The sequence below is a fragment of the Schistocerca piceifrons genome, chromosome 2, assembly GCF_021461385.2.
Source record: "Schistocerca piceifrons isolate TAMUIC-IGC-003096 chromosome 2, iqSchPice1.1, whole genome shotgun sequence".
Classification (NCBI taxonomy): Eukaryota; Metazoa; Arthropoda; class Insecta; order Orthoptera; family Acrididae; genus Schistocerca; species Schistocerca piceifrons.
In genome coordinates, this window is record NC_060139.1 from 273,209,665 (window position 1) to 273,233,807 (window position 24,143).

Sequence of the window (24,143 nt, forward strand, 5' to 3'; positions counted from 1 at the left end):
CCTAACCACATTCTTTCTAATCGACTCGTAGTTCTTTTCCCATCTCTTGGAGTAGAACAAACATCAAAAGATGTGATGTTCACTCTCCGGAATAATGTCCCAAATTACTTCATGTCGATATGAAGTCATGTTTACGTCTTCGAGTATAGTTTTTCCCTCTTTCGTCTTTCTGCTTTTCTGTTTCTCCTAGTAACTCCCATCATGCAACGCTCAGTGTCTGTACTGTTTTCACACTTGAATATCATGTGTCATTGCCCTATACCAACAATGCTATCTCACTCCATAAACTTTCCAATTTACGGTAATTGGAAGGTTATTTCTGAAATATTTATTTGATTTATGAAAAGTACACATCGCCATTCTTAGTGTTCTGTTGATATCTTTCGCTGTCCGTCGATGCTTGTCTTCATCTGCTCCAAATACTAAGTGTTCAGCTGATTCTAGCAATTGTTAATATATTATTTTTCTTTTCATTTGAAATGTGAATTACATTTTGAGGAAAACATCTAGATATTTTCTTATGGAACAAATAGAGAGAGAAAATAAGGACATTAGACAAATATTCAAATATATAAAAGAGACTGTAGACGAGACTGGGTATAGACTAGATGATAAGGATAAAGAGACGATAAAATAAGAAAGATATGACTCTTTCTAAATACTTGAGATTAGAGGGAAAAGGCGAAACAAATAACAGTAAATTAAACTTGAAATATGCTGACTCAGGCAGGGCGTGGATTACTTTACGGCTCTTACACAGTTCACGAAAACAGGCAACATTTTTCTGCCGCTGAGAAAGCCTGGTGTTCGCCTGTCGGCTGACAACGCGACGGACGCTGCTGCTGAAAGTGTAGCCTACCCGCCAGGCGCTCCCGCTTTCTGCTGCTCCCTGCCTGGCTGCCGCCGTCGCTGCTGCTGCCGCCGCTTGGCGCTCGCTGCTACGCTGCGCTCGGTGTTGCGGCTGGGGCGCGGAGGGCGGACGGCGACACGGCGACTGGACTGACGTGGGCCGCGTGGCGCGTCGCTTGCTGTTGCAGCTCGGCTCGGCTCGGCTCAGCTCAGCTCGGCTCAGCAGCTAGTTGATCGCTGCTCGCTGCGTCGCGGAGTCGGCTCTGCGCTCAGCGCTGATGGCGGCGTGGGCGCTCTCTGTGTTGCAGGCCGCCATCGCTATCATGCCGGTAGGCGGCCGGGTCGCGGGAAAGGTGGGGATCTTCTCCAACCTTCAGAACGGTGAGTGCGCGCTCACTACTCCTCAAATGTACATTCGCTCCTAAAAGTCACATTGAAACAAGTATCAGCTGATACTATAGACAGCACTTAATTTTCTTTTTTAAGTTCTCGAGAGTTTGTCATTATTTTAGACTGGGTCTCGTGGGCAGTGCTCTGGCAGAGTGAGCTATCCAGTCAGTTCAGCTTGTCCCTCGTTCCTACTCGCATTTCTTCAATTGATCTCTCCTGAAAAACTCGCTCCAGTAGCCCTCCAGGAAGAAAGAACATCGCAAAGAAATGCCTTAGCCACACCCTAAGGGACCTATTCCAAAAAGGATCTTTCTCTCCGTAAGGGTGTGTGCTTCACTTTGAACTCCCAAATTAATGTTGTGAGCGAGACCAGGAACCTGTCGGCAAGAGGACAATTAGCATAGAATGAGGATATGTAATGACATCAGTGAAATTTGTCAGTAACACTGAATCTGCACTGTAATGAAGACGTTCTTTACTTATTTATTTATTTATTTGGTATTTGCTTTTAGTTTTCTTCTGTGTAAAGGAACAGACCGAATGTTGTACTTAAACTGGCATGAATGTAGCACATAATACCTTAACTAAATTTCAAATGTGTTAGTAATAACTAAGAATTATGATATTTAAGGGAAAATTCTACGTAGAATATCTACATAGAAAGGAACAATAATGACAAAAAATGTGTACCATTTGCCTGCCTAGTGCACAGATATCTTTCATCTGGAATGCAATTGGCACCAACTATTGCTCTTTTACGCTGTGCAGCAGTAGTAGGTCACAAATTTTTTAATTTATAATTCTGGACTACACTGCTATACAACGCTGCACTACACTGCATTACACTTCACTACTGTACTTGGTATCAGAACCACGATGAATTTATGATTTGTCTGGATGGTTAGCTCTGGCACGCTGAGGTACACCTCAGGATTCACAGGGTTTAGGCTGCTGTGCTCGAAGAGGTGTAGAGGTTGGCTGCTAGCAGACGAGGTCTCAGGAAATCGTTCCTCGTCCCCCGAGGCTCATCTCCTCAATGCTTCCAGAAGATTACTGTGGGTGGAGTGTGGCCTCTTCTTTGTTTTCTGAAAGCCATGTTGGTTTGCAGTTCATATTCTGATATTTTAGGTGTCAGCGAGTTCTGGTTATGCCACAGTTTCTCATTCCTTATTATAGTAAAGACTGTTGCATTTACAAATGCGTTCCTGTCCTGGTCTCCAACACTTTGTCACATGGTACATTCCCATGTGATGTGATCCGGGGTTCCGAATTCTCCCTATTCATAAGTGTCTGTGGTGCGCTGTTGTATTTTTAAGAAATAGCTGGGATATGCTCTGTGGACCATGTCTCGACGGTAGTGTATACAGATAAGTCAAAAGCATTATGACTACCGTGCAACTCGACACTGGACGCGGTAACAAAAGTATATAGGCGAAGTAGACAAGGAGACGGGATCACCCTAGCGGTCATATGAGCTGCAAATGGAGAAATTCATTGCGATAAGCGACTTTCAGAAAGGGCAGATTATTATTACGTAGAGCCTGTGAATGGGTACCTCGAAAATGGCGAAGCTGGTTGAATTTTCACATGCTACTGTCGTGAGTATCATCGGAAAGAGGTAGGAGAACAGGACAGAAGATGGGGTTCGGAGGCTTCTTTAAAGACTAAAGTAGGATAGATGGTAATCTGTGGCATCTCTGCCGAAAGAGCACAATTCTGGGGCAGACGTAAATGTTTCGGAGCACATCGTTCATCGTGCGTTGTTGAAAGTAGAATTCCGCAGCCGACCCAACGTATTCACATGTTGACCCAACGGCATCGTCAATTACGACTGCAGTGGGCACGGGACCATCGGGATTCGACCGTGGATCAGTAGAAACGTGTCGGCCCTTCGAGTGAATCACGTTTTTGCTGTACTAGGTCGATGGTCGTCTCCACAAGCTCGAAACGTGCTGCTCGCCAGGGATGCAGGCTCATGGGAGCAGTACGGCGCTTGCCTAGGACCTGTGGTTGCAATCGAAGACACGACGACAACTGCGAACCACATACATTGCTTCATGCTTGATGTCTTACCCGACGGCGATTTCATCTTGCAGCAGTATAAATGCTCCGTGTCTCGGAGCCAGAACCGTGCTACAGTGGTTTGACAAGCCCTATAGTCAACTCACGTTGATGTCTCAGTGAGCAAAGTCGCGTGATGTAAATCTAATGTAACCCATTTGGGTCGCTATCGGGCGCCATCACTGCGTACGCAAATCAGCGGCCCGTTATTTTCACAAATTACATGACCCGTGCGAGGACATCTAATGCCACATTCCTCCACGAACCTACCAACAAACTGCCTCAACCCTGTTACGCAGAAAAAGTGATCTATTTCGTTTCTGAGACGGACAAACAAGCTATTAAGCAGGTGTTCATCATGTTTTTTCTCATCAATGTGTAGAGCTCTTGATCAGAAGGAAGTATGCCATTCTTGTAAGCCGCGCGGAGTGGCCGTGCGGTTAGAGGCGCCATGTCACGGACCGCGTGGTCCCTCCCGCCGGAGGTTCCAGTCCTCCCTCGAGCATGTGTGTGTGTGTGTGTGTGTGTGTGTTGTTCTTAGCATAAGTTAGTTTAAGTAGTGTGTAAGTCTAGGGACCGATGACTTCAGCAATTTGATCCTTAGGAATTCACACACATTTCATTCTTGTTCTTTCTTAGGAACTAACTGGTAGGTTATTCTCCCTGTTTCTGTCCTGTCGCAGATTTCTTGCATCGTCTGCGTAGGTGGTGATGCCTGCAGTGGTTTTTATAGTTTGAAGCTGGTTCAGCAATGATACTATGACAATATCATAGAACTTTGGTCCACGAACAGAACTCTGTGGTCAGCCTTCCTAGGACATTTTAATCACACCTGCCTGTCGTTGCAATAATCTCGTACACTGCTGTAGACACAGCTGGCACAATGCGTCTGTTTCGGTCTTTTGAACAGGGCAGGCCACAACAAATTATCAAACGCTCCAGCTATATCAATCACTACGCCTATAAAATACACGTTATGTGAGGTATTCACAATATTCATTAAATGATTTCACTCATCGTCAGCGTATTTTCCTCGTCTGAAACCGTATTGCAGGAGGCTCATGTTTACTACCTGTCTGAGGTCCCTCAGTGACGGCACAGTAGCTTTTCCTGTACTTTGGCATTTACCAAACAAATAGCCCTGTCATATTCTAGCAGGCCTTGGTGCTTTCTTCCTATTTAACATCATTGCTAGCCTCACTTCCTTCAAGACGGATGGAGTCACAACGCTATTATTCACATCCTGTTCTAGTAATTCAGAGCGGAGCCGATGGTTCTCTGTGTCTTCGGTCGTTGAATCGTCTGGGAACAAATACCTAAATAGGTACTGCACTGAAGTTCCCCGTCTGTTGTCATCGGCCGTCGCATACTCTCAGGGTTGGTTGATGTAATGATGGCGTCGACACCGAAAGCTTGCGCCAAACAGAGTTTGTAACTCGAATTTTCTGCTTTATGCGAGCAGTCGCGTTAGGTAGTCTGTGCACGCCTTCAGGTACATCTCACACTTTGATTGTTAACGACATTTCTTCCAATTATATCTGACCAGTGGACCGAGGTATGTCGCGGAAGATCCTGGCTTAGCATTTCGTAAGGATTATGCTACACGACTTAGATTTCAGTTTGTTGTAAAGCTGTTACAAATTTTAATTCTTGTGCAACTAGCTTCAACATTAGAGTCATTGTCGGGCAGACTTCAAAATTTTGTGCAGTGGATGTCACACAAATTTATTCATATATCTTTTTGATGAGGTCGTGTCATATTCCAGAGATAAATAGATGTTTAATAGATTTACATTTTGTAGAAGTATGATATACACTATCACAATTTTAAATCCGGCCGGACAATAAATTTAATATCAAAATAAGTTGCAGCAAAATAAAAGTTTCTAGCAAATTGTGGTGGTTTTACATTAAGCGGGGTAGGACGTCAAAGGGCCGACTTGGAGCAGGAGAAGCATCACAGGATATTTTAATTTCCAGTGTCTATACTTTTACAAATAAAGTCATAAAACTTTGTCAGCATCACCAGGAAGGATTCAGAATTTCCACCCATTTCAGTGGAAGTTCGAAAACATAAGAAAATATTTTTTTCCACAAGTGAAATGTCATCATTTTTTCACTTACTAATGGCTGCATTTGTTGCTATAGGTACACTTTTCTTCATAAGTTAGAGAGATTCTTCGATGAATTTTGCACAGCATACATACCATACTTACAGGTTTACGAAACCCTAGAATTTATTTAATTTATGAAAAAACAAATGAGCTGTTATATTTTAAACTTCATGTTTAGGAAAAACATAAATTTTATAGTTAATTACCTCAATTTTTACCACAGTTTTTAATAGAATTGGAAAATTCTAGAGTTTCTTACACCTTTAAGTGTACCTATAGCAACAAATGCAGCCATTAGTAAGTGAAAAAAAGATGAAATTTCACATGTAAAAAAAACTACTTCGTTATGTTTTCGAACTTCCACTGCTATGTGTGTGAATTCTGAATCCTTCCTGGTCATTCTGACAAAGTTCTATGAATATATTTGTAAAAATATAGACAGTGCAAATTAAAATGTCCTGCGGTGCGTCTCCTGCTCCATGTCGGCCTGTTTGTCGTCCTACCCTGGTTAACAAAGCTGTGCAGTACGACTTAATGGAGACTTTATGCATGAAATTTACTGGAGGCGTGCTCATTATAGGCTATACACATAAAGCATGGACTTGCAAAGAGCAGGTGGAGTCAGTTCTAATTTTTTCCTCACAAAGATTTCGTTTCTAAAAAAAAATGCTTCTTACGTCGCAGATTTAGCAGTTCTCAAAGATTTCACTAACATCATTCCACATCACTGATTTCATAACTTTATACGCATTGATCAGATATATTTCATACTCGTGAATTTTTAATGGGTGTATACCCCTATAATAAGCCAAGCTCCTCAATCCAATACCAATCTTAGAAGGGTCAAATGGCACTGTGGTCATCAGTCAATCTTAGAAGGGCTCTAATACATGATAGAGTGGCGTTACTGGTTAAGGAGGCTGCCCACGACAGCAGCGGGTCAGGGCTCGACTCATGGGCTGTCACACTTTTCCGTCACCAGAAAACACTCCTCAAAACTCTCTTAGACCTTCCTTTCTCGAGTGCAACCTTCACAGGATAATTGGTAGACACTACTCTATTCCAGCCAGTGACAAAATCACTCATCTAACGACTGACATACGAAGAAATTAACAACGAATATGAATTTCCGTACACAACGACACAACGAACAGGTTGAAGGGCACTTTAATAACTACTAACAAAATATACGCTTTATGTCAGTTCTTTGTTCTAATATGTCTTCCGCGTGGTAGCTGTTTGGTATGGTCTCGAAGGCGAAGAATCGGGAGCCTCATTCAGCATCCCGAAATTTTACCTGCTACTCGTTCATTCCTCATATCCCCACAAGGGTTATAAGTACATCATAACAGTTCAGCTCACATAAAATCAGTATCATTTTTAAGTGAAGCGTGACACTTAAAGAGCATACTCATTAATGAAACTATGAATCGTGAAGTATAGGCATCGTCCATTTTACTGATGTTTCTGACGCTGGCTTATCTAGAGAAATTAATTATGCAATAATCATCTGTCTTTCATGTTCCGTTTGAAAATTACGCAGGTACTACCTCGCCCATAATTGCAACATTTACATGTAACATAGATCATTTTACGTTAAATTTATCAAAATTACTGGCGGAAGTAATGAAGCCAACGTCCTAGTTCACCTTCTTTAAAGAAAATCGATTAACAGATAGTACAGAATTCTTTGAAAAATGTCGTATTACCGTCTTGAACTGCTGGTAAAATTCTTTATTTACGCAGGTAATTCCAGTCTGTAAGAGCATTGTCCACGAAAATATTTCAGATTTTAATCTTATTTTTAAAATGATGAATCATAGTGATTTATTTTGCATTTCCCTTTTTGAGCAGCAACTGATGAATTTTGAAATGCACGCTATTCATAGAAAGAATTTCAGAACTATTCTTGTTTCCTTCTCTGCAGTATTGTTATTTTCATATACTCTGCAGCATTTTGTACAAGGTTCCCTTGTTGGTAAATAGCTTTGGAGGCATAGTAAACTCATTCTGCCTTCGGAATAAAACTGCTTGCATTCTAGATTGCTTCCGCTCACTGTGGCAGCACCACGGTGTTTGTATCAGGGCCGTGTCCGCGCCACTTGAACCAGCTGTGGCTCCCAGCGCCTGGCAGTGAGTGTCGTGTTAGTTAGTACAGCTGATTGTTTCCTGTTTCAGATGGTGAGTCGCTGAGCCTACAATGGCGTCCATCGTCGAGTTGCGCAGCTCCTCCGGTAGAGGTCAGGCGTGCTAGCACGTGCTAGCGCCTGGCCTCCAGATAAGTGACTTTATAAATAAAGCATAACCGGGGCAAATTCTGTGCCGCAAACCCGGTCGCTTGCTCTCTCTGCCTTGGGACGTAGGCCAAGTCCCCTAAAGCTTTTGCTGCAATCCACTTTTATCTCAACGACTTTTAAAAGCTCTTCTAAGGAACTGTGCTGCGAATTCTCCTATACTTATACTGACTAAAAATGATACACATTTTAAATAAATTTAATAAAATAAAGATTCAAGTCAGTAGTAACAGTTTGACTCTAGCGCAGAATTTTATATCCGAGTTTTGGAACATTAGTGCATCCACCACAAAAAGAAAAATTTTCCTCTGGTTGGGGAGAACAGTGGAAGAGAGAAAACTCAGAGCATAAGGGGTCACTAAGGTGAAAAGTAAAAAGTAATCTACGACCACTAACAAGAATTTAACTAATTTTCAGAATAAGGTTTAATTAATTGAGTTAAATATCAGTGCTACTGAAATAAATTGAGCTCTCTGCATGATGCTTACTGTAAACTTTTGCTTTTTTAAAACTGAGTGCTATTTAACTTTCAGCAACTGTGAAACCCACTATACCACATTTTTTCAAAAATATTGTAACTCTTGTAGAGGAACTATTTTTTGGTTTTTTCATCTTTTTGCTATCATATATTTTTACGAATTTCTTTTGTTACCTTAGTGTGGTTTCCTTAACTAATCTGAACTTAATAAATGATGCTTCATAGAAGTTACTAACTTGAAGCAGATTCTTTTGTTTGAGGTTGAATGATTTCATTCCAGTTCAGGGCCTATGCCAATGTACAATACTTTAGCAATGTTGTCTAATGATCCACTCCCAAAACCGTTAATATTCTGTGTAGTGTTCAGCATATAGTTATATGTTCACATACTGAGAAATGAAATACTATTGAAAACAGTGATTTACTAAAAGGTGGAATATGAGAAATTCTTCTAAAATAAATCAGATTCTAAGAACCCATGCAGTTTCCGCAATAACATCAGAAATGTGAACAAAAGAGATTTCGGTGAATGAAACGACTTCATAAACCGAAAATTTCAGTTCTTAATATACAGTGTATGTGGATGGTCCTTGAATTTGCCGTGATCCAGAATAGTTATCATTTTTCCGACTATACTTAAGAATTTGTAGCTACATAGCGCTATCACTGGTACACAGGAAAGAAATGCCTTATTTGTCCCTGTTATGCTGTTATTTATATGTATATCAAGTAACTTTTTCATTGGTGTGTTTTGGTTTTATGTGATTCTCTTCCATTTCCAGAAATCCTTGAAGCTGTTAAAGATCTATGTTAAAAAAAGCAACTTCTAATGACAGAGCATGCATAAATCACGACTTAAAATGAAGTTGATAACATACATGCCACAGGAAACATCTCAATGAAAACATGATAGTTCTGTCAATAACAGACATTCTGACACACTTTGTCTGGTTAACTGCAAAACTACTACACTTCTAGACATTGGTTATCAGTCCACAGTGTCCACTTCGTATGATGCCAACTTTACTCTCCCGACTATTTTCGTAAAAACATACTTTTTTGTATTACAGTAACAATTAATGGCTGTCACCTAAGTTTGGTTTACATTTGACTAACATTTACCAAAAGTATTTCGAGTTGTTCAACTATTTGTGCAGAATACTAGCACTTATTGAATCCAGTGTAAGAAATCCTTTAGTTTATCACCAATATATCTAAGAAACGAAATGACTATATATAGTAAATTCTCAGACAAATACCATGCCACCAACGAAACTTGCCAAACTTTGTTCTACTAAATAAAGTTCACATGGTTTCATGTGAATAATTCAATACACTTGACTCATCAATAAATTGTTTAAATGATGAAGATGTATTAACATGTAACTATGTGTTTTATTAAATTAGATGCCTAAGATGATAACCAAATCATTAAAAGTTTTGTTGTAATATATTTCCTTTTCCAGATGATCCTATAGCAATCATTGTGTAGCATCTATGTGTCTAGCCTGTAGCATGGCACGTCTGTGTTCTGTACAGAATGTGTTTTAGCACTTCAGCACGTCTGACAATTGTCCTCTCTCTAATTTGTTTCCAAATATTTCCCATATTCTAAACGACCCTCAATATTTTCTTTTTATGTCTCCTGACTAAGCCTAATCTTCAGTTGTTGCTGTTTTTCCATTTCACAGAAATCCTTCATTTTAGATACTGATATGTAAATGTTGGTAACTGACATGAATCTTACTCTTTTTCAGTGTGTCTTTCAATTTAATACACTTCGAAATAATAATGGCAGAAATCTATTATATACTTCTTTAGTTAACATATTTGACTTCTTGCATGCCTTTCGTATATAGTGTTCATATTGGTTAAAATTCCTTAATTTTTTAAACATATGTTTATATTTTTATGGTATTTACCTTTTCTTTGTCATGAAAGAGAACAAGCATACTCATAAATCAAACTCTTATGGTGTTATATTGTCGAAGATTTGCCAGAAAGACAATATTTTCACAATAAATTCTTTGTAACGGCCACTGGACCAGATTTCTACCAAAAACTGTAGTTTATTTTAATTTAAAAGCGACACTTTATTTGTTTCATATACACGCAGTTATAATTTACTGGGTTATGAAATAGTATGAGTATGTGTCAAAAACGTTTGACAACCATCTGTCCAAAGACTTAAAAGTAATACGAAATGTAGCCATGCAAAAGCTCTGCCATGTAGTGCACAGATAGAAATTGGACTTTATGTATTACTTACCAACGTGGATGCTAAGCGTCTCACATAGTCTTATATCGACAACAGAGGCCACTGCAGTTTGATATTCTAATATTTTAGATAGGGGCATAATCACAGATATCCATTTGCATCGTTTTAATGTGAGATTGTTATTGACAGGCTAGTGAGTTAAGTTGGTGCATAAATTCGTATGGCTTTTCCATAAGGACACAGGAGATACACGTAACATAGACTTTGGTCATCAACAACATATTCTTCTTCACTATTTATAACAGACTGCCAACCCTGCACGACTGCACAAATAATGCGATTTTGAGGCAAAAAACACGTCGAGCTACCTTCGGAGCATATTTCCATACGGTAAGGATGCTCCTTGAAGGTTGTTCAATAGAGAGCAGAAAACGTGAAAATCTGAGGACCCAAGGTCAGGTGAATAAGGTGGGTGCAGAATGACTTCCCAGCTCATTTCCTGTGTAATGTTTTCAAAAATGGCTCTGAGCACTATGGGACTTAACATCTTTGGTCATCAGTGCCCTAGAACTTAGAACTACTTAAACCTAACTTACCTAAGGACATCACACAACACCCAATCATCACGAGGCAGAGAAAATCCCTGACCCCGCCGGGAATCGAACCCGGGAACCCGGGCGTGGGAAGCGAGAACGCTACCGTAGTGTTTTCTGTCAGTCTATCAGAGAGCATTCCGGTATTGTTGTGGAGTAGCATAACTTCACGCAGTCTTCCAGGTTGTGCTGGAAACGCATTTCCTGTGTAGTGTTTTCTGTCAGTCTATCAGAGAGCATTCCGGTATTGTTGTGGAGTAGCATAACTTCACGCAGTCTTCCAGGTTGTTGTGCTGGAAATGCGTCTGCAAGACGACTGAGTTGTTGATTGAAGGTTACACCTCGGGAAGCTATTTGTAGTACTCCACACCATCGGCGATTCACCAGATACATAGTATTGTTTTTTGTGGATGCACGCATGTGTTTGTACAGGGCATTGCTGCTTCCACTGAGCACAACCACTCATGTATTTTCCTTGTGTTACCATGAAGTCATCATTTATTATCACCAGTAACGACAGAGAATAGGAATGGTCGTTAATAGGGGAAGCGTTTTGTTAGACTGTCAGAAACAGGTAACATGTTAATGACACACGGTAATGAAATGGAAAATAGAAGGAACTAAGATGGGTTACAGTATTATTGAGTGTATGTATTTATCGAAGTACTGGAAGTGTTTAAGTGTAATAACAACCCAAAAATAGCCAGCACCTCTGAAATAATTTTTGGACTACGTAACGAATGTAAATTTCCAAAAAATTGTCAATCTGTGTGGGATGAAATCACGTAGACGCCTCTAGGAACTATAAGTATCATTATGCAGAGCAAGGCAGACTAACAAAATCCTCATTGTTTCCTTATCTTGGCTGTAATGACATAACGAGACTAAAAATATAATTTCCAACCAAAAGAGGATAAACTACGAATTCTCTGTTTCACGATAGTCAACTATATCCAGTTCCTCGTTCGAAAATGTGTAGTGAATACCTTTCCTGTAACATCCCATATATTCGAAGTGATTTAGATTTCAACGTTAAAACTTTAGTTAGGGTTTTTCTACGAAGACAACAATCAAATCTACTCGAAGGAAAACTAGCTAGTAAGAAATCACGTGCTTTAAAAATGAGTAAGGAATCATTTATAAATGTTCTCAATTCAAATGTGAATTTAAAAATTGACCAATATATTTCAAGATTCTTAGTCGGTGTGGTAGATAATGATTGGCAGAAGGTAATTAATGGGTACAAGAATGCAGTTGTCTGTGCTTTGGAAATGTTTGTCAAGCAGTGGAGTGTAGAATTCCGTGGCCTCCAGTAAATAGCATAAGTTTCTAATTGGTCACTTCGGGGTCAGTTAGTCTGGATAAGGACAGAGGGAGTCCCTTATGGTGCAGGATGCCAGGTATAATTGCCCACTGGAAGGCCATTGTAAAAGGTCAGGGAGGGGATGCTTACTGTTTGGCACTTCACTTTGGTTCGTGACTGCTGATCATGGTTGCTAGTTCAATGCCAAATGACAGAGCAGAGGACTTGCCAAGTCAGGAATGAGCGACATCATACACACAATAATTATTATTATTTTGGGTGTTCTGGCACTTCATTTATTGTCTTTCGGTTTCGTGCTACACTGTGATATGTTGTTAATTCTGAATTAATAACTTAATTTTGTTCACTCTGTTAAATGCTTCTTGTTCATGGATCAATCTTGTGACAGAGAATACATATGGTTACATCTTCGGTCCTTGGTCGATCAGACACTACTTAGTTATCCTTGAAGTTTCCTCAGATCTTTTCCCCTCCACAAAATATTTTAGGGATCGTTTCAATTCTTCTAGAAGTGTTAACAGCGCGCTTCATTGTAAAGTACGACATGTTAGTTTCTCTATTCTAATTTTTCTCCCCTTTTTGGCTATAAAAGCTGCTTTTTCATTACCGTCTTACCGACAGGCTGATGGTATCCACTAAATTGCTAGTGTCTTGTTCTTCTGTTGTTTATATTTAATTACATCTGAAACTTGTTTAACTTGAACGATTTTTGTGTTGATAACTGTCGATGTTGCTGCCCTGGCATTACAAAATGTAGGCACTTTGTCGAATGTATGTAAATGCTTATTTACCTGATTTTTGGCAGTTCTGATGGCTTTAACTTCACCGTAAAAATTTGAGTGTGCAGTCGTAAAGTTAGACAGAAAGAGAAAATCTTGCTGTATATTCCTACTCCAACGTTTCCTCCATTTTCAGTCAATGAACCGCGTGTGCAGACGTGCAGTCAGTGATTTTCAGCCTGTATCAGATCTTTAGTTTCCTACGCTGTAGCTCTCTTTATTAACTCATCTGTTTCACATTCTTATAATTAACCATTATGTCTAGCTAGTATTGCAACCGAGGAAGCAGAATTGGAGGGAGTGGGAAAATAAATTTTTAAGTGTCACCTTTCGACTGTTGATATTGTAATCTTATGTCTTCTACCTTTTTGGATGAAACTAATTTGTGTTTTCAACTGTCTGCTATTATTCTTAGGCGAATTCATATTTTAGACAGTAAACTTATTTTGGATAGATGAATCAGTTTCTCACACTGCAGCAATGTCGACTTTTGAATACTTATGTCAGTAGATTCTAATCCAACTATAATTGTCATTAACAATAAAGCTTTTGTTTTTACTCCACTAGTTATAACTCTTAATGTTTGGTTCTGGATTTCTTCTAATCAGTTGATGTTTCATGTAGTAGCTGTAGCAAGTGTTCGCTACCATAGGTTGTAATTGGTCTTATGTAGGTTTCTTACGTTGTGTTGTGCACTGTGCTTGAACGTCCCCATTTACTACAAGCTGATCTTTTCAGTGCGCTGATCCTACTTTTTGCCTTCTCAGCACATTTATTTATGTGGGTTTGCACGTTTAATTTTCGATCCATACAAACCCCTAAATATTTAAGGTGTTCATTCCATTGCATGTCTTCCCCTCTAATTGTTAAAGAGAATTTTGGATGAGAGTGACATTATATGACAACTTCTTGTTTCAGTCCTTTCTAATTATTTTCTTTCATCTCTTTTGTACGTTCCTGGACATCTACATTAATCCATTTTTCTGTCATTTGTCAGGAGCGATATGTCGTTGTACGAAGGGTAATGGCTAATTCACGTTTCTTAGTGCCTCCCATTTTATCAGTGACGATTTTAATCTTGCTCCACAAATGGATTTCATCTGGCCGTCTAAAAAACCACCTTAGATACTTCCTGTCGCTTCTCATACGTCTTCCATCTTTTCATATAGTGTACGATGGCTGCTTCCATTACTTTCTCAGGCAACAGAATTCTGCTGGGCGTACAAAGCCGACGAAACAGTGGCACGTGTTCCTCTAGCATCCCGCAACTTCTCGCTTCCTAAATCTGATCACACCAAGTACAGTGATAAGAGGACGATGAATGCAGCAGTAGCTTTGACTGCCCCTGGCTCCAGCAAGTCTAGCGGATGGGCGGATCTCGAGGGGATTAATGTTCATCCCGCTAGCGGGCAACGATTTTATGGCGGACCTGTCAAGCGAGTAACGCGGAAGGATTTGTTTCTTTCCTTTCGGATGCAGGAATCACACCTAAGACCAACATCTAAACACATGAGGTATTCGGCGATTTAAACAACCTAATAAAACATGTTATTAAAGGAAATGTGTTTGTATAAAATCAAATTCGAGTACTATTACCTATGTTTATTGTGTCTTTTTCACTGAATAACCGATTTCAAGATGTTCTTCCAGCTAGTGATATGCCTAACAGACATACATACAAAAGAAAGTTTGAGAGAGAGTTTCAGCAGCACGTGTTAATTCATGGAGATTCAAATTCAGATTCTACATTCCATTATTTTCGTAAAGAGATTTACGGTTTTCTTGCTTAGTTTAGTTACATACCAACAGCAAAATAGAGGGATTAGAAGCAATGTGCAGTATAAAGAGTAAACACAGCGAATCTCCTGAAACTTGCACCAAGAATGTTGCGGACATGCAAAGTGCTATTGTTGTGTGGTTTTCACGGAATGGATTGATAGTCGGGAATTCGTATTGTTAGTCAATAAACAGATTGTAATGGCACTTAGAATGTGTATTTTTAATGCAAGCATTTTTTTAATGGAACAATGCCTATTGGCATTAATAAGCTAAAAGTAAGGAAAATTAGTATGCTAATGGTGTTGGTTGCAGGATTCCAGTGCGAGTCGTTTACGAGGTATCGTATTTTGGAGAGTTTTCAAACCGACACTTATTTATGCCGTTCAACCAGTGTAGTTGCTACATACTATGTTGTTATGCTTGCGTACGGTGTGCTTGTGTGCTCCCTGAGTGCATTGCGACTTGCTTGTCATTTACTGTGTGATAGTCCAAGGAGTAGGTCCTGAGTGGACGATAGAAGTTAATAGGGCATGCAAAATCCAACATGCCCATGGTGTACAGAGAATGTAAAAAGAATGTACTTGGTTCTTGTGCGGTGTATCAATAGACGTGAAGCAGCTCGGCAATTATTTATCAGCCTCTTCAACCAGTTACGTGCGAGTGGTAGTATAACACTTAGCCAGCGTAACAGAAGGAAATGAGTGACGACAGATGAGTGGGAAATTAATGTTCTTCCTGCTGTCGCCGTTGTTCCACATGTTAGCTCCCATGCAATTGCATCAGGAAGTGGCATGAGTCAGGAAAGGGTTCTACACATTCTCCATCGACATAGGTTCCATCCTTACCACATCTCTGTCCATCAAGAGTTGGATGGAGATGTTTATGAGAATCCTGTTAGCTTCTGTACAGGGGCAATAAGGCAGACGTTTACCAATCACGGCAAGGTAAACCGCCGAAACATGCACATCTGGTCTGCTGACAATCCACGTTGGCTTTGTCACGTCTGTTGCCTTCGTCAGCGTCCGTGGGTGTCAACGTCCGACGTGGAGTAGTGAACCATCAGCTCAAAAGCCCCTTTTTCATAGACGGAACACTGAACGTGCATAAGTATCTCAACCGCCTAACAGGCCATCTTCCACGGATCCTACAAGACGTTCTTCTGCAAACTGGGTGGAACATGAGTTACCAACATAATGACTGGCCAGCCCATAGTGCAGGAAGTACTACAGCATGTCTTCACAAACTGCTTCCAAATCATTGGATTGGACGCAGAGGACTTGTACCTTGGCCGCTGTGTAGAACATTACAACCAATGATATACAAGTACGTATTACTGCAACCAGCTCGGAAATCTCCGTTGAAATGCTAGCACGTGTGCAGCAGGCGTTCCATATCAGAGTAGAAGCGGGTATCGCCGCTGCAGGTGTTGATTTTGAAATCAACCTGTGATGGTCAATTGCCTCGTTACTAGTCATAATCCACGTAAGTAGTGTATGCACTTTGTTCGTTAGTGTTGCTATCACAGACATTGTACAAGTGTCATTGTGGGAACTCTCGCAAATTACGATATCTCGTAAACTACTCACACTAGAACCTTCCAACAAACGCCACTGATATTCTAATTTACCCTGATTTAGTTCGTTAATAACAGTACTCGTTGTTCCATTGAGAAAAGTGTATGACTGCACAAAAACACATTTTATTTGTATTATTAGAATGAGTTGACTGGCTTACAATAAGAGCTGCTGACTACGAATCCATTCTGTGGAAACCGTACATCATCAGTCCTCTCCATTTCCGGAATATTTGCGGTACAAGCTTCAAGTGATGCACTGCGTATTTAAAAGACGTACTGGAAGTGGATGTAGTTGATTTGACATGAGCTAAAACCTTCAATAGCACTTAATTACTAAAGAAATAGATTGCGTGAAGGAAATCACAGTGAACAATGAAATATTGAAATATGTAGTACGCTAAAACGTAGTATGAATGCAAGTAAACTGAACGGCACGACAACTGTAATTGGAGATTTCTGTACTATCACACCAGATTCTTCTGCATTAAAACAGCATTCTCAGGTGAACTACATAAGAATTAAAGTATCCCATGTAATACGTATGTTCAAAATACTATTACAATCTTTTACAAACTTTTAAGTTTTTCCGAGAATTTTTAAGAACTTTTTAATTTTTTTTAGATCTTATGTAAGGTATTTAAACAGAAAAATAAAATCAAAATTTAACTCGCAACAGTGGCAAAGAATGCACCAAGAGGCCGCCAATGTTCGTAGCCAAATCAAACCGCTGAAGAGGGTAAATAGCCAAAATAAATAAAACATGACATCGGGACGAACATTGCGGTGGCGCACTACGAGAAAAAACTCGTATATAATATAAGTACAATGAGTGAAAACGAGACACATTTGTAAGGAAAGATAAAAACTGGGCTCTCCAGTGGTATAAATAACCAACAACTCCCTGTCGGCCACGCTTTGTTACTCCCATACCCATCACTCACCCTATTACCAATAAATGAGTCGAGGCCGTAGGGCTGAATGAGCAACAATCCAATAAGCGTATCAGTGTGGATTTCATGACATTAGGGACACTAAACTAAAACCTCAACATAATGGCATGGTTATTGACAGTGTTTTTATCAGGCAGAAAGATGACATACAATGGGAGGAACTAGAGAGCGATGCTAAGACCGCGACATAAGGTAAACTGGGCGGGATTTTTGATTAAGAAAGGTTGGGGAGCGTCCTAAGAATGAAATAATGTATCCAATGATAAAATAAGAAATTTATTATGAAGTTTAACGGTTTTAACTGCCCGCGTTACAAAGATCTGTGTAAAACTCAGAAATTAGACATGGTGCATCATGATAGATGAGACGATTTCTACAGCACTCGAGGAACAGTCTATGACGTCAGCTACGCGAACAGATGGTAAGCTATAACCCAGCTTGTGAAGAAATGTTGTATTACTGCACAAGTTCAAAGCGCAAAAAAAGTCTGAAATTTACCATGTGTGTCAAATAAATATTACGTAATGAAATCACGAAGAAAGGCATATTGCAGCGCCCGAAAAGCTAACAAAATTTATTTTAGAATTGACAAGTATTCTACTGAGTTAACCCGAAAGTCAAAAGTGCAAATGGTACGTGGTATGAAACTTCCTGCCAGATTAAAACTGTGTGGCGGCCTTTTGCAAAGGTCCCGAGATCGAGTCTCGGTCCGGCAGACAGTTTTAATGTCTGGAAGTTTCATATCAGCGTACACTCCGCTGCAGGGTGAAAATCTCATTCTGGAAACATCGCCCAGGCTGTGGCTTAGCCATGTCCCCGCAATATTCTTTCTTCCAGGAGTGCTGATTCTGCAGGGTTCGCAGGAAAGCTTCTGTGAAGTTTGGAAGGTAGGAGACAAGGTACTGGCAGATGTAAAGTTGTGAGGACGGGGCGTGAGTCGTGCTTGGGTAGCACAGATGGTAGAGCACTTGCCCGAGAAAGGCATAGGTCCCGAGTTCGAGTCTCGGTCCGGCACACAGTTTTAATCTGCCAGGAAGTTTCATATCAGCGTACACACCACTGCAGAGTGAAAATCTTACTCTGGGCACGTGGGATGTCAAGCTTAACAAAGACAAAGATATCTAAAAACGTATGAATAAAGCTGGGCCGGCCGGAGTGGCCGTGCGGTTCTAGGCGCTATAGTCTGGAACCGAGCGACCGCTACGGTCGCAGGTTCGAATCCTGCTTCGGGCATGGATGTGTGTGATGTCCTTAGGTTAGTTAGGTTTAGTTAGTTCTAAGTTCTAGGCGACTGATGACCTCAGAAGTTAAGTCGCAATGTGCTCAAAGCCATCTGAACCAATAAAGCTGGTTTCTGCCCATTGTTTGGAAGTGAAAGGCATCAGCAATGAATGCAACGTGACATATATACTGATCCTGAGCATTAGGGAAATAGAGAAGACGTAAGGAACTGTAGAAACACTACAGAGGAAATATTGAGCTACATTTCAAGCGTGCGACCAATGGCATACACGGATGATGGGTAGGACGTAGCTGCTCAAAATTCACTGTACGCGACGTAACTTCCATCTCATATACCGTCGAGGTCATGGTAATAAAAGGACAAAAGACAAAATGTGACAATGAAAACATCCAGAGTCACTTACTTCTTTTTTATACTCATATTAGTTACATAATAAAACAGTCTATGATAACATCAAGAGCATTACCGAAAACTAACACCAGAGGAAAACATATACAGACAGGACATCGAATATAGAATCCGGTTATATTTCACATGGTTAGAATCAGACTAGGAGCATTACGACAACTGAAAATTCATAATAAGACTTTGACAATCGCTGTTTATAGAGTTGTATGAAATTTTCTGTTGCAAAACTCACATTTTACAAAATAATCAATATTTCAGTATCGTTAATGGTTTCCTTAGTTTGGTGCGGAGGAAGTTCTGAACCGAAAGTTTTTCAGTGTAATGAGCACTACTCTATAACGCCAACTCAGTGATAATTTATGTACGTTACAACCCATATGGTCTCTTGCAGATCTAATTGTAGATACAGGAGAAGTGCAAAACGAGAAACAAACAATAATTTTATAGTGTGTACTGTTTCGTTATTTTATGACTAGTGTTTGCTCCACATATGGAGATGTCCTTGAAACTGAGTCTGTAAAAACTGGGTATACTGCCTTCACAATTCACATGAAATACTATTTCGTAACCGTTTAAAGCCATCATGACTTACTTCAGACAAAATGTTTTTGTGTAAGTTTGATTAATAAATTCATAACACGGAGCCAAGAATAGAAATAGAGCTTTTCTTCTTGGGAAAGATTAACATTTGTACTAAATCTCAACCATATCAATGACTCACAGCACCATGTTATTCACTTCAGTTCAATGAAGAGGGCCTCACCGCATCATACCTCGGAAAAAGTGAGCTTCGATGTCATTGTCAACTAGCAGGAAAATTCACTGTTAAAGTAAAATTTATTACACGACATTTGCAGATGTCGAGCTTGCATTTTTAAGTTTCCTGTACAAAGACGAAACCTAAAGGTATTGGTAATAACCCATTTACGTAATAAAACTGGTACAGTGATTACCAGTTTATCACAGAGGCTTTGAAAGGAATCTGCAGTTTAAATTTGTATTTAGATTCTTCTCTCTTCTGACAGCTTATCCAAAAGTCTTGAAAAAGTAATGAATTCTGGAGTAGCTTCACATGTTTGTAAGAATTAAGTACTAACAATATGGCAGTTTGGTTTTCAGAAAGGCTTCTCAACAGAAAACGCTATACATACTATCACTGGTCAAATACTAAATGCTCAGAATAACCGAACATCAAACAGCTGGATTTTTTTGTGGTCTCTCAGAGGCTCTTGACTATTTGAATCATTAAATTCGTCTGGATAAGCCTGACTATTGTGGTATAACTGGGAGAGTGCACGAATGGTTTAATTCATATTCAACTGGGAGAACGCAAAAGGTTGAAATTAACAATACAAATAGTCCTCTAACTGGGAGGATTCAATCTTGAGACCCTTTTTGTTCGTAATATATATGAATGACTTGCCTCATTGTATTCATAGAGATGCAAAGCTGCTTGTTTTTGTTGATGATATAAGTGTAGCAATCACACCCCAAAAACAAGAGATAGATGAGGAAACCGTAAATAATATCTTTCAGAAAGTTATTAAATGGTTCTCTGCAAATGGTCACTTAGTAAATTCTGCGAAAACACACTATCTACAGTTCTTTAAAGTAAACAGGTTAACACCTTTAAGAAGTATAGACTTTGAACAGACGTTTGTTGCTGAGGCAGAATATTTAAAATTTTTGGGTGTGTGCATTGATGAGAAATTGAATTGGAAGAAACACATTGATACCTGCTGAAATGTTTGAGTTCCGCTACTTATGCTATTAGGGTTGATGATAAACATATCAGTAAATTTGCCTACTATGCCTATTTTCATTCACTGCTTTCATTAAAATAAAAAGAATTCATTGCACAAAAGCCTTTATTTAATCAGAACAACAGCTGCAGCCCACCCAAGAGCACGTTGCAGACATCTGTTTAAGGAACTAGGGATATTCACAGTACCTTCAAAACACATATTCAGTTATGAAATTTGTTATTAAAAATGCATCCCAGTTCAAAAATAGCAGCAAAGTGCATAGCTACAATATTAGAACAAAGGATGGTCTGCATTATTCTAGATTAATCGAACTTTGGCAGAGAAAGTAGTGAACTATGCTGCCAAAAAGGTCTTTGGTCATTTACTAAATAGCATTAATAGTCTAACAGATAGCCAATCACATGTTAAAAAATTAAAAGAATTTCTGAATGACAACTCCTTCTACTCAGTAGATGAACTTGTAGATGTAGTAATTTAAACAAATTAATTATATCATCTGAAGAAGCATTATGTTATTCTGACATGTTCCACATCATTACAAAATGTCGTATTCGTGATCTACACGATCTGTGGAACAAGTATTAATGTAATGTAATGTAATACACACCACGGAGCAGGCGGTGGTGGTTAATGAAGCTGGTATCGTGGCAACTGACATTCGTGGATCCCACATAGCTACCCAATTAACAGGCACCACCTGCTCCATACTGTATATGGTCTGAGGGTGGTCACATTTTGACAGAAACTGGTCACCACTGCCAATAAATATTTTATTGTGGTCAGGACTTTTTAACTGAGTATTAAAATATTTCTTCGGTTCTTCCATTTGAGCCATCAGTTTTCTTTGAGCACTTCATATATTTCACTCTGTGCCTCTCCTGATTATGGAGTATCGTCATTTCCATAAACTGATGCCCAACTTATATTATGAGGAAAATGAAACCATCATATCCATTTAATTTTGCTATGAAAAATTAGAAGATGGATGCCTGAGATTCCTAACAAGTCGTTCAGAAACTTCTGCTGTTCAAGTCCATCACTGGAGAAGTTTAATACATCTTATATTCCAAGCCTACATAATCAGTGGAGTGGGAGAGTAGTGAAACATTTGACTGTTAGACATTTGACAATGGCGAAAACAGAAAGTCAGTTCATTTTCTATCCCCATTCATTTCCCCTTCCGAGCCAGTGTCCTCCATCAGTTGTAGACGTGATGTTAAACCATTATCATCGTTCGCTTCCTTCCGTGGCACCGTGTCAGTTATTACAACTACCAGTTTTAGCTCACTATTAGTCCTCACTTATGGATATGATCATAATATCAGTTTTTCAGTTAATACAGGCTGTAACTAAACTTCCATTGCACACTTTGAGGACTTCTAGTGAGGAACAAGACGGTTAAGTTTAGCATAGGAACTACTGCCAAGAAGTGTTCTGTTTTCCCGCTAAATGCAAAATATCACAATACACTTTTAAATCTCCTGCATTTTCGGTTCCACTGACTAGGATATTAAATGCATCATTCACGATCACCTGTTCATGTCCACTAGTGGTTTGTTTACGTGCCATTCAGTTGAGTTGGTGATACGGCCGAAGGGAACAGAGTTGCTGTTGTGGTCATGGGCTTTGTTTATATTGCACTACGGTACGCTAGTAATCATTCAGCAGAGTAAAAAATATAAGCTGTGTGTAGATTTCGTTTTTAGTATGTTGCTTTTGACTATAGTGAACCACAGGTTTGCGGAATCAGCAGACATGACGTTTATATTCCTGACATTCTCAAATTGGGGGCGATCTGTGGTATAATGAATTCCATAAAAATTCCAAGCAGCCAAGATGGCTAGTAAAGCATTTACTTAGATGACCAGTTTCAGTAACACTGTGTTACCATCTTCAGATCTGTAAGGACAGAAAGAAATTGACAGTGTAATAGTTTTACAGAAGGTGTAATCAAATACAATTAACAAGTGCACACATATGGAAAAGTTACACATGTTCAACTTTACAATCTCCACCATCTGTGCTTTGTATCATGTCGTATACAACGATGGATCACAGTCGTACGGAAACCGGGCTTCTTAATAAATACTTTAAAAGTGTTCAGGATGTGATGTTAATGTAGAGCGAAGCTCAGTGAAATGGGAGGGTTGCTTGTCAGATGTATGCAGAGAGTTTTACACATCGCCAGAATCCTTAGCACCTCTTGTTTTCGCATACCTGAGTTTGAAGAGGATGTAGTCCGTGCAGTGGCGAGTACCAGAAATGTAGTAAGTAGACGGAATGTGGATGATCAAACTGTACCATGTGTTCTGTACGAGCAGCAGCTGCGCCTGTAAACCCATAGAAGGTAAAGGGAAGGCAGTCACAGAATTCTGCGTCACGAGCCCACTTCTGCAGGGGGTTCTTGCACGGATGTGAGGACGAGCGCAGCTTCCCATGGTGGATCCATTCCATGGATGAAGCGAAGTGCACTAGGGACAGTGCTCTCAGTTTCCAAAACGGTCGTGTATGTGGTAATTAATATCCACGTGCTGCCATCTCTGTGGATTTCAGGAACGATACAGTCTGAACATATGAGAAGTTCTCCTGGTTGGACGTGCGACTGGGCCAAACCTTCTTTCACCACTTCTTACAGGTACCACGTACTTGCAATTCCTTGATGGTATACTGCATGGGCTTTTGGAAGATGCGCCATAGCATGTGTGTAAAAGCAGGTCGTTCTAGCACAACGGTGCAACACCTCATTTTTCACGTATGGTCTTACGTCATATGGACCAGCGATTTGGGCAATAGTTGATAGATCGTGATGACCACATTGCTTGGCTTGCACATTCTCCCGACTTGATGGTAATCGACTACTGCCTGTGGGCGTGAAACCCTCGATTTACGAGAGCTGTGGCATCTAAAGAAGGCCTACTGGCGGGTGTTGTTGCTGGGGCGGAGGTTGGTCTACCAGGGATTGGTGAAAGTATAATCTGTAAAGGGAATTTAGTTGCACCTAGTATAACAGTGGGTGCTATAATGGTCACCTCAAGCTCTGATGTCTCAGTGACTACTAAGATCCTTTCTGTCAAATACTGAAGTGCAGCTACTGTTTCTTTCGTAAATTACGCACTCGTTTCCCTGTCAGTGAGACCACTGCATTGGATGTAGAATGCGACGTGCCGTGTTGCAGGCCGCAGCCACTCGGGCATCAACGAGGCCATCATATGGGTGAGCATCGGCATGGGCGTGACGATCGCGGTGCTCATTTCGATGGCGCTGTGCTACATCGTGCGCGAGAAGTGCCGCAAGCGGCGCGAGTTCTACGTGAGCGCCTAG

At 40.0% G+C, this 24,143-nt stretch overlaps 1 protein-coding gene across 2 annotated transcripts; it reads left to right on the forward strand.

Annotated features, from left to right (window-relative positions):
* Positions 1-1,115: 1,115 nt before the first annotated feature.
* On the forward strand, positions 1,116-24,143 carry LOC124778001. 2 transcript variants are annotated; one of them, XM_047253574.1, is made up of 3 exons: positions 1,116-1,230; positions 2,918-2,920; positions 23,998-24,143. In XM_047253574.1, exons 1-3 carry the CDS (start codon positions 1,128-1,130, stop codon positions 24,141-24,143), a joined length of 252 nt encoding a protein of 83 aa, XP_047109530.1. In that variant the 5' UTR covers positions 1,116-1,127. The 2 variants fall into 2 exon arrangements, with proteins under 2 accessions (XP_047109530.1, XP_047109531.1); XM_047253575.1 differs by lacking the exon at positions 2,918-2,920.